Source organism: Ptychodera flava, chromosome 7 (genome assembly GCF_041260155.1).
Source record: "Ptychodera flava strain L36383 chromosome 7, AS_Pfla_20210202, whole genome shotgun sequence".
Taxonomy (NCBI): Eukaryota; Metazoa; Hemichordata; class Enteropneusta; family Ptychoderidae; genus Ptychodera; species Ptychodera flava.
In genome coordinates, this window is record NC_091934.1 from 38,108,847 (window position 1) to 38,123,818 (window position 14,972).

The 14,972-nt window shown below is 38.9% G+C and overlaps 1 protein-coding gene across 1 annotated transcript; it reads left to right on the forward strand.

Annotated features, from left to right (window-relative positions):
• The first annotated feature begins 1,623 nt into the window (after positions 1-1,623).
• On the forward strand, positions 1,624-13,451 carry LOC139137475 (uncharacterized). Its single transcript, XM_070705599.1, has 13 exons — positions 1,624-1,784; positions 4,234-4,390; positions 5,881-5,919; positions 7,488-7,541; positions 8,118-8,165; positions 8,509-8,608; positions 9,126-9,289; positions 9,845-10,009; positions 10,793-10,984; positions 11,421-11,611; positions 12,285-12,477; positions 12,728-12,823; positions 12,981-13,451. The coding sequence occupies exons 2-13, from the start codon at positions 4,253-4,255 to the stop codon at positions 13,089-13,091; spliced, it is 1,491 nt and encodes a 496-aa protein (XP_070561700.1). The 5' UTR covers positions 1,624-1,784; positions 4,234-4,252; the 3' UTR covers positions 13,092-13,451.
• The last annotated feature ends 1,521 nt before the right edge of the window (positions 13,452-14,972 follow it).

Genomic DNA, 14,972 nt, shown 5'->3' on the forward strand with positions numbered 1-14,972 from the left:
CGAGTGCCCCCCCCCCCCCCCCGCCAGCCATGGTGTATTTGAACCCTCTCTCAAACACGGAAATTTTGACTAACCTCCCTTAGAAAGGTTAAACATCAAGACATGTATTTGTAAAATTTACAAAAATCAAGCAATAGTAAAGACCATTCAAATCCTGGTGTACCCTGCTAGATTATCATCGGTTACTCATGACGGTTGAAAAAGGTGAAACCAACAAAATGAAATCCAAAGTCACAACACAATGTAGATATAAAAGCTCACGCCAATATATTCAATCATATAGTATTGGGTAATTTGTATGAGTGTCATGACAGGGTTTTCACTAGAATATCTGACAGGGCAGAATTTGATGTGGACTGGTTTGCTCGATCTGCTCTTCACTGCATCCTAAATAACCCCGGTTGCAGCACAGGCGCATGACGTCTTTTAAAATGACTTGTCTGTAATTTTAATGGTGAAACATGCATTTTATTAATAACTGTGCAAGCAGAAATCTTGCGGGCAGCTATTGAGACATAAGCTTACAGTGAACAGTCCCCCGTGTACGACTGTGGCAGCTCAGCTCTACTGTTAATGTTACCCTGGTTACTTAACAATCGGCGAATTTTAAAGTCACTTGTCTATAATTTTAATGTTGAAACATGCAGTTTATTGATAACTCTGCAAACGGAAATCATGCAGGCAGCTTTTGAGATATACAGTGAGCAGCGCCCAGAACACGGCTGTGGCCGCTCTGCTGTCTTGTATCTAGAGGACGTACAACCATGTAAGAGAATCACAGAACACATATCGATATAATTGATTTTCAATTGCTAAGAAGGAGAAGCTATAGTTGGTAGACAGATATTTGAGACAAACTGTGGATATTTCTTGCCGAAATAGTCTTGAATCTACGCTTCTAGGTTAAAATGAACGAGTTAGTTTGCGCAGAGCCTCAGATTGACTAATTAACAGTTCTATAAATGGTGCCGTCAACGAAGCTGTTCGTGCAAAGGTGTTCTGCGCAGTTTTTCAGAGGGCGGGCAAATTTTATAATCAGCGGGCAGGGAGGAAAGTCAATATTAACAACGGGAGGGGAAGAAATTTCAGATTTTACAGTGGGTGGGGAGACCATTTCTGGCAGCGGGAACCAGAAAATTGGTAGAGCCTGAAGGGGAATGCCGTGGTTGATAGAACTTCAGGAAGGATTTAGCACCTAACTTAAAGGGTTGCAATGTAAAAAGGTTGAAATGAAAGTTTTTCGCTTGCATGCAGTCTTGCGATGATTTTGGTTGCGGTGGGGAGAGGGTAGTGGGGAGCTTGGACTGTTGTGGGGAGTGGGGAGCTGGCAGACCATAGATACTTGAGGGCAGTGGGCATCATAATTCAGTGGGAGGGCATGTTTTCCGCGTATGCAAGTGGGAGGGCAATTACGAAAAGCTCTATAAATTATGCGAAATCAGTATATCAGCCTCTGAAACATGTTTTGTGGTGATTTTAGAAAATTGACGATATTGTTAGTTGGCGGCACCTGTCCAGATCATCTGACAGAATCACTCGAGTGATTATCAATGACTTTTTGCTGATGTTGTTTGTTTTATGCGATTGCACGTAAGATTTAAAGTCCGGGTCAAAGGGTCAACTGCCGATATCCAACCATGCGTTTATAGTTGCTATGGTGTTGGACATACAACGCGTAGCTTCGCCTGTACCTGTCAGCGATGCCAATGAAGCCATGTCGCAAACAGCGACAGCAGTCGCGGATTTGCCACCTAGTTCTCAGCTTTTAGACTAGTCAAGATCAGGTAAGTGCGTCACAAAAGTTTGCAATCGCCCATTGCTTGTTGTTTTACACCTGGTCAAAAAGACTGAGTCATTGCTGGATAGGACGATCAAGACAGTGCATGCATTAGCCACAGTGTTTCAAGGTGTTAAAAGAATGACCATGGAGCTATCTTTTTGACCTCCATGGTGTGGCTAAGACACAAATTACAGATGGAATAAAGTCTATCTGACACGATCACGCACTAGAATTCTACGGCAAATAGTCGAGGCGATATTATTTTCAACCTCCTTGTCGAGTCACACTCCTGAATGTATTGCTTGTACATCTACTTCCGTGTCTTTGTATAACTTGAGATCTCCATGGACAACTGACCTTTATTTCCCGTTTCTGATTGGCTGTGTCTCGTCTGCCTGTTTCTCTATGTCACAGCCTTAATAATAGTATGTATGTATGTATGTATGTATGTATGTATGTATGTATGTATGTATGGATCTATGGATATATGTATGTATGGATCTATGTATTATGTATCTATGTATGTATTAGTCCCCGGACAAAGTCCAGGGGACAATTGGTTTGGGCTCCGTGCGTCCGTCCGTGCATCCGTGCGTCCGTCCATCCGTCAGATTTCTCAGACATGTCTGAGCCCATTCCTTTCAAACTTGGTACAAGTATAATACACCATGGCATACATATATATGCACGTCCATTGTTTTGGGCGTGGCACACATTATTAACGCTAATTTGCATAATCAGTGAGTTTTGAAAAAAGGTATGTATCATTAGAGACTTCACCAGATTTGATGAAATGTTGTCAACATGGTGGTCACGCAGAGCTCTAATAGTACACAAAAACATTTGTCAGTATTTGGTCAAATAATTGCTAATTTGCATATTTTACGAATTTTCATAATTTTGGTAATATTTTAATAATAACTGACTACAATGTGATGAAACTTCTTACAGATGCTAACACACCTGATCTGAAACAATGTGCAAAGACATTTAGGAAGATCATGTGATTTAATTGCTAATTTGCATATTAAATGAATTTCATGAATCCGCTAATGTGTCAAGAAATACTGACCCAAATTTGATGAAACTTGATGATACAGATATTCATACACCAAAACCATACCTGTGTGCACAAACATTTAGCAGGATCATGTCATTTAATTGCTAATTTGCATATTTGGTTAATTTCTGTAATTAAAGAAATATGTCTAGATATTCTACACCAAATTTGATGAAACATGGTACAGATGTTAATCTCTTATCTCTCTAATACTGTGCATAGACATTAATCAGTATCATGTCAATTAATTGCTTATTTGCATATTTAATGAACCTAATAATAAGTGTGAATGTCTGGAAATACTGCAGCAAATTTGATGAAACTTAGTACAGATGTTGCTCACAAAGTGTTGTACTAGCGAACATAGACATTAAGTAGTATCTCTTCAATTAATTGCTAATTTGCATATTTAATAAACTTTCCCAATTAGTGTGCTATGTCCAGAAATGCTGCACCAAATTTGATGAAACTTGGTACAGATGTTGATCTCAAAGTGTTGTAGTAGCATGCAAAGACATTTACGGTAGTAGTATCATGTCAATTAATTGCGTATTTGCATATTTAATGAATTTTCGTAATTAGGCTTATATGCCAAGAAATACCTCATCAGATTTGTTGACACTTTGTATAGATTTTGAACTCATGTTGCTTTAACTGTGTTTAAATATGTTTATAAGTATCATGTTAGTTAATTTCTATTTTGCATATTTAATGAATTTTCCTAATTAGTGTGATATGTCCAGAAATACTGCATCGAATTTGATGAAACATGGTACAGATGTTGATCTTCATGGTAATGTAAAAGTGTATTGCGACATCCTGTTGATAAATTATTGACTTATTTAATGACCTTTTGTGATAAGAGTGGCAGCCCAGATTGGCTAAACAGGGAAACAATATTTGTAATTAGAGATCAATATGCTGAATGACTGTGCTAAATCTGATGACACTTGCTGCAGATGTTGATCATGCAAAAATGTACCAATCAAGAAAGGCTTTTAGCAGTATAAATAATTAAATATAGGAAGTCTCTTCTGTACTGAACATGGGCAATTTTGGTTCACATCTGGCGTACTGACTTTTTTATGTCAAAAGCCAATTCTCAGACATGCCTGGAAAAAATTCTTGCAGATTAGTTGAATTTTGACATTTAAAAAGCCAGGGCATGACACACCACTATTACTGATGTCTACTTGTTTATAATCCAATCCAATATGGGCATCAGTCACAGACAGGGCTTTGGTACCCGCATTTTGTTTCATGTGCATCATATCGACTTCTGTTTAGTCACTTCCATTGACAAATACCCAATTACAAGGGGACTATGTCATCGTCAATGACTTATTTATTTATTTATTTATTTATTTATTTATTTATTTATTTATTTATTAAGTGGACAATCTTGATCAACCATGGGGTCAGGAGCAAGTAAGTCGAAAGAACGGAGAAACAGTCCCCCTCCTTCGTCGATTAGTTCGTCCAGACCAACATTCACCAATGAATTTGGAGTACATCAGTCGACGTATTCTTCGTCAATGTCAGCTAATCTGGTGAGCCAGCTTTCCTTGACACTCCGATTTTTTTCACTTCCTTTCACTGAATTACATCGATTGTGATGATGGTGAATCAATGATTGCGACTTTTGACAGTTTATGTCATTCTCCGGTTTCTTAAAGATGTAATTATGAAGAGCGTAGCGCACACGACAAGCATGTATCTTTACCAGTGAAATCAAGTTATAACGTGATAAAAGAATAATACGGCGAGTGTGAGACAAAATATCCCCAACTCGTGTGAGAAATCTGATCCCAGGTCCTTGGGGTGTGAGATTCTTTTTCTCACATGACCACAAAATGCATAAAATTCACGTTGGACACGTACAACATTATCCAAAATCGTGACAACTCGGTCGTCTGCCACTGTACTCTGACCTGCTTACTTTGTAGTTCCAGTCCGTGTGTTACTCGTCGTGCCATTGGATAACATTTTGCGCGTGAAACGAAACAGACTGTTTATCATCCAATCAGAGCCCGTGTATTATTTACTGCAGAGTGTGGGACGATTTCTGAGAGTGTGGGATCGATTTTTCCCACACCGTCGATCCCGCACTCCCAGCGACCAGGAATGTGAGAACACTATTTCCCGTTGAATTCATGGGACACGATTCAGTGCGCGCTTACAGATGTGATGGACGGTATCAAATAATTTAACAAAGAAGTTCCTGTCCAAAGATGTGCAGCAACATTCTCACGTGTTTAAAGCAGAACGCGCCTCGGAGACAAATATTCGGACTCTCAAACTTTTCCAATTCTCTTCTGATCTACCACTTGTGGGAGTTCATTTAAACCTCTTGGTGTAAGGAAAATTTTCACCGTCTTAGTTTAGAATATCGAAAATTGTGTTTTTCTCCATAGAGTTAACACACGTATGGCGGGCATTTTGAATCTCAAATATCGGTAAATCTTGGGTAATTTGTTTCTCTAGTACCAAAATTTGCCAAGTGACCTATATAGTTTTTATTCTTGGTTTTGAAAGACAATGGTTGAAAGATTCTTGAGGAAAGAATGAGCAAACGTTTCTTTCACTAGAGGCGCATACCTACAAAACTATTTCTACTACTGGAACTGGTCGTCACTTATCCACCCAATGATACTCAGCGTAGCTGTAGTAATAAAGTTTGAAGAAATAGAGCCGCTGCCTCTGTCTCCATCACTTGAACTCAAAAGAACCTGCTTCACAAACAATTCCACACATTGTTTCTGTATTTCCAAAGTTGTTTGTCCACAAAAAAATTAAACGAACTGTTCTTGTGCCGTCGCTGGCCACTCACTGACAACAAACTTTAAAATGACTTTGAAACTCTGACGCAAATTTCCTTCGTCAGCTGGAGTATGACTTAACCCTTTCAACCCCAGTTCCTTGTGTACAGGTCAAACTGTACCATAGAAAACAATGGATTTGGGACAAACCATGGTGGTGGAAGGGTTAAAACGCAGTAGGGAATACTCAAAAGTATAATGTCGTTATCATTATTCCACAGGTAGACGACGAAGCTTTGGCATGGAAGCTGCACCAAGAGGTCGGTGAGCAGTACCATCAACCCCACTTTCCAAACACCGTATTACTAGCGACATTTCCTTTCTAGTGGCGTTGTCCATGAGGAACACAAAACAATTAGTAAAGAATTAAGAATCATTAAAGTTCAAGTTAAAAAGCATTTTTAAATTTGAAGGTGTTCAACCAACTCAGAAATACCGATGAGCGATACGTGATCTTTGTGCAACATTCGAAAAACCGTCACTCTTTAGGCAGAGAATGATGGTTTTCATTTTCCGGCCAATATTTCAGCAGACATATATGAATTGACAAATTATTTTCATCACTCAGAAATCTTTACAGTGGTTTGCGTTGAGCCATTGGCAATATGGGAACAGACATAGCGTCTAAACTGAGGAATTGCCAACACTGTCAGTTACCACGTCGCTCAGAACGCATCATTTGCAAGCATTAGGGAGCGTTCAGTTTTTACGGCTGGGGGGGGGGCCGGCCAAATCTTGTCGCCGGTGTTCAAAAAAATATAGACCCCCCTGAATTTTTCGTGAAAAAAAGATGACCCCCCCTTTGTCAGACTAAAAAATTGATGACCCCCCCCCCCCGCTTAAAAATAACTAAAACCCATATGTCAAATTTACCCGCATGGTTTGGATTTGAACTCCGGTACGCCGCGCACTTTATTCGTGTAGCAGAGATGCCAGTGCACAAACTTCTCAGCCACATCCATTGAAACGTCTGTTAATTAGGATGACTGTAAGGCAATTTTTAACTTCATTTCCATAGACAACTCATGTCCATGGACATTGTATAAAGTGAACTTTATTGGAGTGGTTCGCCAAAGGCAGCCCTCCGGTTAAGAGGGTCATGGGCCATTACGTAAAGTCAACTTTATTCTAGTGGGCCACCAAAGGTGGCCCGCCAGTAAAGAGGGTCGATCATGGCTATTGCATAAAGTAGACTTTACTGGACAGGGCCGCTGAAGGCGCACGGCCATTAAGATTGCCGTGGGTATTACATAAAGTCATTTATTGGAGTGGGCCGCCAGAGGCGGCCCGCCGGTAAAGAGGGTCGATCATGGCCATTGCATGAAGTAAACCTTATTGGAGTAGGCCGCCAAAGGCGTCTGCCCGTTAAGAGGGTCATGGGTAATACATAATGTATATTTATTGTAGTGGGCCGCCGAAGGCGGCCCGCCGGTAAAGAGGGTCGATCATGGCAATGGCATAAAGTGAACTTTATTGCTGGTATTATGTTTTTGAAAATGTGGTGACCCCCCCCTTTCTACCAGTGAAAAAGCGATGACCCCCCCTTTGCGGATTCCAAAATTTTGATGACCCCCCCCTGGATTTTGCCGGCCCCCCCCCCGGCCGTAAAAACTGAACGGTACCTTATTTGAGCGGATCTGGTGTTGTTTTTTTCTACATCCTCCAATACACTATTTGAAAGAATCGATTTCTTTGTGATCGTCTAATATTACTGCTAGACGATAGTTACACCTGACAGTGTTGGCAACTCCTCAATTTAGACGGTATGTTTATAACTCCTGTATTGCCAACGGTTCGATACAAACCACTGTATAAACTTTTCATAAAGGAAGAAGATGCAGCGTATGCCCACAGAATTCAGGAGCAATTAAATAACTCCAAGGTACTGTTATATCGGTGTAATACTTCAGAGAGAGAGAGAGAGAGAGAGAGAGAGAGAGAGAGAGAGAGAGAGAGAGAGAGAGAGAGAGAGAGAGAGAGAGAGAGGAGGGAGGGGGAGGGAGGGGGAGGGAGGGAGGATGACAGAGGGACAGAGGTAAAGACAACGACAGAGAGAGACAGTGAGATGCAGAAATAAAACCATCAGCCAAGACCAGTTTGAGACAAAAAGAGGGAAACAGACGAACTTTTCCTCAGGGCATGCTACTCTTACACATGTCAGACAGAGTCAGAAGAAAAATGCTGACAGAGAGCAAGATGGTGAGATAGAACTACAAACTGACATGCAGACCCATTAATACGTAAAACCGAAGACACTGACGACCAAGCAGTAAGAGAGATTGTGAGAGCAAAGGGGAAAGAATGAGACAGACGGTGACAGCAGATTGAGTCAGTCGCAGACACAGTCACATAATCAGACACAGAACACACAAGCAAAAACTTAAGTCCAGAGAATGTGGCCATTAATCCTGCTCTTTAAGTAATTAACATTACTTTTACGTGCATCTTCTCGCTGTAGGGAGACGAATATGAAGAGCAACCAACTTTTTCTGAAAATCTTATTAAGGTCAGTAGGAATGTAAACGAGTCAAATGACTTATTTGCAATATTACACTAGGATAACAAATTGCAGAAGCACAGGATGTCCGACCACGATCTGTCTATCACTGAAATGGAAGGTATAATTACAGTTATGGTTCATATTTTCCCGAACTGCATTTTGGCCGATACAAGAAATTATTTATGAATTTCATAATCTTGTTTATATCTCAATACTACGTCGATAGACACTACAGTATGCGAATTCAGGAAATATAATGAAATAATTATCAAATATGAGAAAGTTAGTCTACAGGTTTTTTGTTTTTATCGATACGAACCGCCATTTAAAAGTTATTTTCCATTAATAGGAAGAACAGAAACGTACTCTCGAAGCAGTGAGGACAGAGTTGCAAGAATTGCGGAGAACACAAAGGAATATGAGAAAGTTTATACGAGAAGAAATGAAAGGTATGTTTCAGTGCCTTACCAAGTGATGTTTTTTTTTATCAATCCGTAATCGATTAAAGTGTTCCATCGGAAAGTGCAAGAGGAACTGGACAGGATACCAGCCTTTGATCCAACTGAGCAGAATTTTTTATAATAATGCAATGAGTGCAACTATTGACTTTCTCTTATTTCGGTCTGCATGTACTCACGTGAACACCATTCGCTGAAATTTAGGGCTGTTATGCACGAATTTATCTTGAAGTCAAATCCACGAGTTGTGTGAAGTAAATGATCTGCATACAGACTTACCAAGTAGCATGGTCTTTCCATAAAAGTGAGATCAAAGTACTAATAGGCGATTATGTAGTCATATGTTTGCGAGACGCATGTTTCTATTATTGGCATAGAATATGATTGGTGTTCTTTTATGGTAATTTAAATTTTGGTCTTTCTTCAATTATCATGTATTAAACGACGGAACGCCTGAAATTGTTTAGACTTAGGTATTTGGTCACAAGGTCATCTTCTTGTATGACAGACATAAACGGACTGATGCAAGAGGTCAAGGCCACGGTCGAGGTGTCAATGTCAGCGTCATCAGAGAGAGATGACGTAATGGGCGAGGACAGAGAATTTGACTCCGAGCAACTCAGGGTACGCTACGTACAAGAATGTTCACGCAAACGGTATTACTACAACAAGGTACGAAGCTTGTATCACGTGACTTTTTTGTACAAGTACACGTTTTCCAGGGAAACCCCGTGTCAATTCATTCTGCTCACTTAGCATGACGATTTTATTGTCTGAGATGTTTTTTGCAAAAAGTATGTACACAGATGAGAAAACATCTTCGATGGTTAGTGTTGCCGCACCATTCAAATTGGAGATTCTTATGGATTGAAAAGAACGCATTCTGTGCAAAGTTAAAAAAAAACAAACAACAATATCAACAAAACTGTGTGGCCATGTATGGTAATAATGCCCTTGAATAAGGGTGTACTATAGTCATTTTAAAACAAACACCATTGTCTTCATCATTTGTTCAATAAAATCTGATATTTTCCAAAGGAAGACGTTAGTATAGTTCAACATGTTTGATATTGCGGAATTTTCTGACAACGAGGCCGAAAGTTCACTGTTGAACTGGAATCATCGGTCAAGTTCACGTAACTAACCTATCTGTTTCTCTCTTCATAACTTACTTATCTGTTTCTCTTTTCATCATTTCACCGCTTTCAATTAACCTCGGCCACACAGCTTCAAGAAGTCAAGGGCAACGTCCGGGTATTCTGTCGCTGCCGCCCAGGCGATAAGTCCAAATTTTGCGTAGAAACTGTCTCTGATCAGGACATCAACTGTAAAGAAAGGGGAATAAAATGCAGATTTGACAAAGTTTTCGTCGTGAATGCTAGTCAAGATCAGGTATGTCTGGAGTAATTTGACATCTCATTCCATTTAAACCTAAAGCAAGAGCTTATTCAGTTTTGCTTTGGCTATATCAGTCTCTATCCCCTAATAATGGTGGTGAGGCGTCTGCATAATAATGACAAAAGTCGTTTAAGAAACTTTCCTCAATGAAACTTTCAACAATTTTCTTATCAAATCAAGAATAAAAATCAGGGGCCACCATGCAAAGTTTGGAATTAGAGAAAGAAATTACCGAGCATATTACCGATATTTTAAACTCAAAATGGCCAACATCCCCGTGTTAACTGTGTGGAGAAAAATGATAATTTTCGATTTGCGAAAAACAAGACGGTGAAAATTTTTCTTAGGCTCTCAGAGCTTCAAAATGAGCCCCCCACATGTGGTAGATCAGAAAAAATAAGAAAAATTTGAGAGTCCGAATTTGAGAGTCCGAATAGCTGTATTTTGTTATGATATTTTCATTATATTATTTTGTTCTTTGAGTCAAGTATGATTTTTCTTCTTGTCCCTACAATATGTCGAAATCCAAAATTAGCCCTGCACACACAAGCCGGACGATATATTTGGACATTACTCACGTAAAGCTTGTGTTCATAGGTTGAATACTGGATATTTCGGCACGATTCTGGAGTAGAACGAGAGAGTGTTTTTGCAAGAAGGACGAAAAAAAATGTAAATTGCAGTACATTACTGTAATGTAAAAACCGCCTTGAAAGCGGTAGTGTATGTATAGTTGCAGCTTATCTCCTTGAATAAATAATTTAATGTTCTTTCAAGGTCTATGAAGAAATAACTCCGCTGATGGTGTCGGCTGTTGACGGTTACTGTGTGTGTCTATTCGCGTACGGTCAGTCGGGTTCCGGAAAGACACATACGTTATTTGGGTCTGGTGATGGAATTGGACTGAAGGCTGCCAAGGGTATTCTTGGTTTATGTGATAATAACAGACACATCCAATACCAGTTAAAGGTAGGATATGTATTATTCCTTACACTATTACGGAATAATTTATGTCTGTTTGGTTTGTTTATCCATCTGTCTTTTTGCCGATCTGCATCAGTATCTGTCTACCCATCTCTCTCTCTCTCTCTCTCTCTCTCTCTCTCTCTCTCTCTCTCTCTCTCTCTCTCTCTGAACCATCAACGTACCAGCTTGGCCGTCTACCCGCTGGCAAGCCCATTTGTATATGTCTGTCTGTCTGTCTGTCTGTCTGTCTGTCTGTCTGTCTGTCTGTCTGTCTGTCAATTTTGGCCCCTGCTTCTGTCTCTTCGTTTGTAAAGCGTTCACAAGCTTCTGTTTCACACTTATTGTATTTGGGTATTATTGTTCTAGATTTGTGTTCAGAACGTTTCTTGAGTTGCACTTGCAAAAGCATAATTTTCTGATTTATGGATTTATATTTCAGGTATCTGTAATAGAGGTTTATAATGACCAAGTTCACGATCTTCTATGTGATAAAGCCAACTCGGACATGAAGCAGGGTAAAACAAGTGATGAATTGAACATTGAGGGCGTTTCGCAAGAGCCAGTCAATACTCTAGCAGATATGGCGCGTCTCGTGGATATGGGAACAAAGGGAAGGCGGAAATCGAAGAAGTAAAAATCTTACTAATGAATTAACTATAATATATTTTGATATCAGTTTTCAATTTATATCATCCTGCCTCAAAACTGAACTTTTGCGAATTACGTATAACATGGCTTTTTCTACACAGTGAGTTTGTGAAAGTAAGTTGGTAAGAGCATATATGAGTAAGTAAGTAGGCTTTTTCTACACAGTGAGTTTGTGAAAGTAAGTTGGTAAGAGCATATATGAGTAAGTAAGTAGGTATAAGTGTTTAAGTTGGTAAAAAGTATAGATAGTATAAGCGAGTCTTGCTTCGACTCTCGACAGTAAAATATTAGCCGGTGAGTGACTGAGCGAATAAGTTTACCCATAGACAGTCGAGTTTTTCTCGAGGGTCTATGGTTAACCAGATAGCAATTTTAGTTCATAAGTAAGTAAATGAATAAACAGTGAGTTAAAGTATAAATATTCAAATTGAGAAAAAATAAATGAATAATTTATTTACAAACTTACGTGATTTCAGAAAATAAGGATAAACACAAATAGATAAATTGAGGAGAGACAGCTAATTGGAAACTTAGCTACGCACGCGCACGTCAATCAGTATACAGGCCTAAAGTAATGTTAATGTACCCCTACACCAGCATTGTGTTGGTAAATTATATAACGTTCATTATGAAACATTTTTTCTGTGTCTCACAGAAATCAATCACACATGTTGGTTATTCTGCAAGTTACTGGAGCAGATAGAATTTCCAACGCCGTGACTCGGGGCAGCTTGATACTCGGTGATCTGGCCAGCACAGATTCAGCGGATGTGCGTAAGTCAGGCGACTCGCAGTTTGCGCCGTCTGAATCGTTAGCGGTTCAAAGGTCATTTGGTGCCCTGAAAGAGGTGAGTAATGTTTCTTCAAAGTGTCTCGGTGCCTTTTGTCGTTTAGCCTAACAAGCGGTGTACCTAATTCGTATTTTCAAAGTTTGAGAGTCCGAATGTATGTCCCCGAGGTGCGTTCTACCTTATGATTATTCTACACATTATAATAAAAGTTATCTTCAACAGCATCATTTCCCATCACCGCCCTGATAAACTCCTTCACGGATGGTGATCTTAAATATGACTTTGAGCACTTTATATACTTGTACAGGTGTTGATCAAACTTCGCAACGGTACAGGAGACGCCAACTTTCGGAAGTCAGCCCTCACTACCTTACTTCAACCGTTCCTTGGACCAGATGCCAAGGTTGGTATCTATAAAAGTGACTGAATATCAGAATATCATGCTAATATTCACAAAACTGTAACCAGATGGTGTTAGCATAAAGGCCTTGTCAGTATGTTTTACATCACTGAGGAAAAGATGGCTTTGTGTAGTTAATTTCTGTCGTCTGTTCTTACAGGTTTGTCTTTTTATCACCATTAATCCACAACGGGAGAATATGAACGAAACAGTCAACAGTTTGCAATTTGGTTCAAGTATAAAGCAACCTGCTCAAGGCCTGCTGAGTTGAAAAAGCCAAAAGCACAGGAAGTACGAAACGTCGGCGGCCATATTGGTACCCTTGTACCCTTGACTGCGCATTCTCACAGCTCATGCGCAGTGTGGAGCCAAGATAAACATATCGAGAGTGGAATATCTCGGGAACCCAATGTCCAAAGGATAGTTGCTGTTTCATCGGTTGCTGAGTTTTGTTTTCATAGGGTTATTGCAAGAAAATTCAATACCACTATCAACCTTTTACGCGTCTACGGCCTCGTTATTTTATCAGTCTCCATTACTGTCAAAAGGAATATTTATGTCCATTTAATGATATTTTTATTTGTGAAGATTCATCTTGACATTCTCTTATATTAAACGAACAAAGAATCAACAGGTGCCAATTTAATCGTTGAGGTAAATGGTGGTGTACAAATTTAGCGTCAAGGCACTTAACCAAACTGCGTCCATAGTGTCGCGCTCGTATATTTAAGGGAATATGAATTGAGGTAGCTAGCAGTCTTGATCGTAATGCTTTCAGTAACTGAAGCTAACACACCAAGATATTTATTAGAGTAACCACAGTAGATCTTTTATGACAAGATGGCAAACGTGACGTTCAAAGTCTCAATTCTGTCTGTCAGGTTACATTCTGCACTAAGTTATATACCTTTATATACCTTTCTAAACTAACATAACTTCAAAATTATTATCATTATTCAATATTCATCATGTGGAAATTCCCGTCAGTCTTTGATTGTTTCTTGAGATGCTTACAAGACGGGGCGTTATACACTCTCCCACATTTTTAATAACCAGTGTCCTCGCATGTCAAAGCGAGTGACGGAGCATGGCGATAGCTGGTAATTGCAATTTACTTGAAATAAAATGAGAACACAGTAATTGTAAGGCAGTTTGATTAAAATACATATAATTTACATATTTTAAAAGCTAGCAGAAAGTGTTATGAGAAATTCTTGTACAATGAAAATAACAGACCCAATAATAGACGGACATTATTGACGCCAATATTGGCCGCTTTCTATTGAGAATTTTTCCTCTATTTTTGCCATTTCTGTCAAAAAATCTTCTTCTCTTAACCAATGTACATGACATGTATGTATGTATGTATGTATGTATGTATGTATGTATGTATGTATGTATGTATGTATGTATGTATGTATGTATGTATGTATGTATGTATGTATGTATGTATGTATGTATGTATGTATGCTAGATATACCTTTTTGAAAATGAACATTTCAGCATCGTAAAAGTTCAAAAAAGGTAGAAAATGTGAAACTAGTCAAAAATTAAGAACTCAGGAACTACTCATCTGATAATTGTCATACTTGGTTTCGAAGTACCTTAGGCCACACACGTTTATCCGTATTTATTTGATACCAATATCGGATATTTTCTATTTTAAATAAGTTTTTCTCTACTTTTTAACATTTTTGTAAAAAATATCTCTGAAGCTAATGGTCCGATTGCTTTTAAAATTGTTTACAGGTTCCTATGGACAACTAAAATAGGATCCATTAAATTATGGTGAAATTTGCATATTTGTATTTTTGGCAATTTTTGCCATTTTTTGCCATTTTAGGTCAAAAAATATACTCCTTTGAAACTTTATCCAATCACTTTCAATTTAGGTGCACACGTCATTATGAGGTGAAGGATTTCATATCTGCTTCGTTATCTAGATTGATTTGCAGTGGAATTTTCTTAGTAACCATTCTGTAGGAATGCTGTGTCTTATGCGTACTGATACTTAGTATTTCTGGAAAATGGGAGCACAGTGTCATTTACACTGTTTTTATACAATTGGACAATTATTTGGAAGAAACTTTGGATATTTCTTGACGAAACAGTCTTAAAAGTACGTTTATAGGTTTATTAACAAGCTGATTTA

What these genes read in the sequence shown, in the direction of transcription:
- LOC139137475 (XM_070705599.1), top strand. Translation starts at nt 4,253, where the DNA reads ATGGGGTCAGGAGCAAGTAAGTCGAAAGAACGGAGAAACAGTCCCCCT. An exon ending in CGTCAATGTCAGCTAATCTG is followed by an intron (nt 4,391 to 5,880) that starts GTGAGCCAGCTT and finishes ATTATTCCACAG; the next exon opens with GTAGACGACGAAGCTTTGGC. An exon ending in TTTCTGAAAATCTTATTAAG is followed by an intron (nt 8,166 to 8,508) that starts GTCAGTAGGAAT and finishes TTCCATTAATAG; the next exon opens with GAAGAACAGAAACGTACTCT.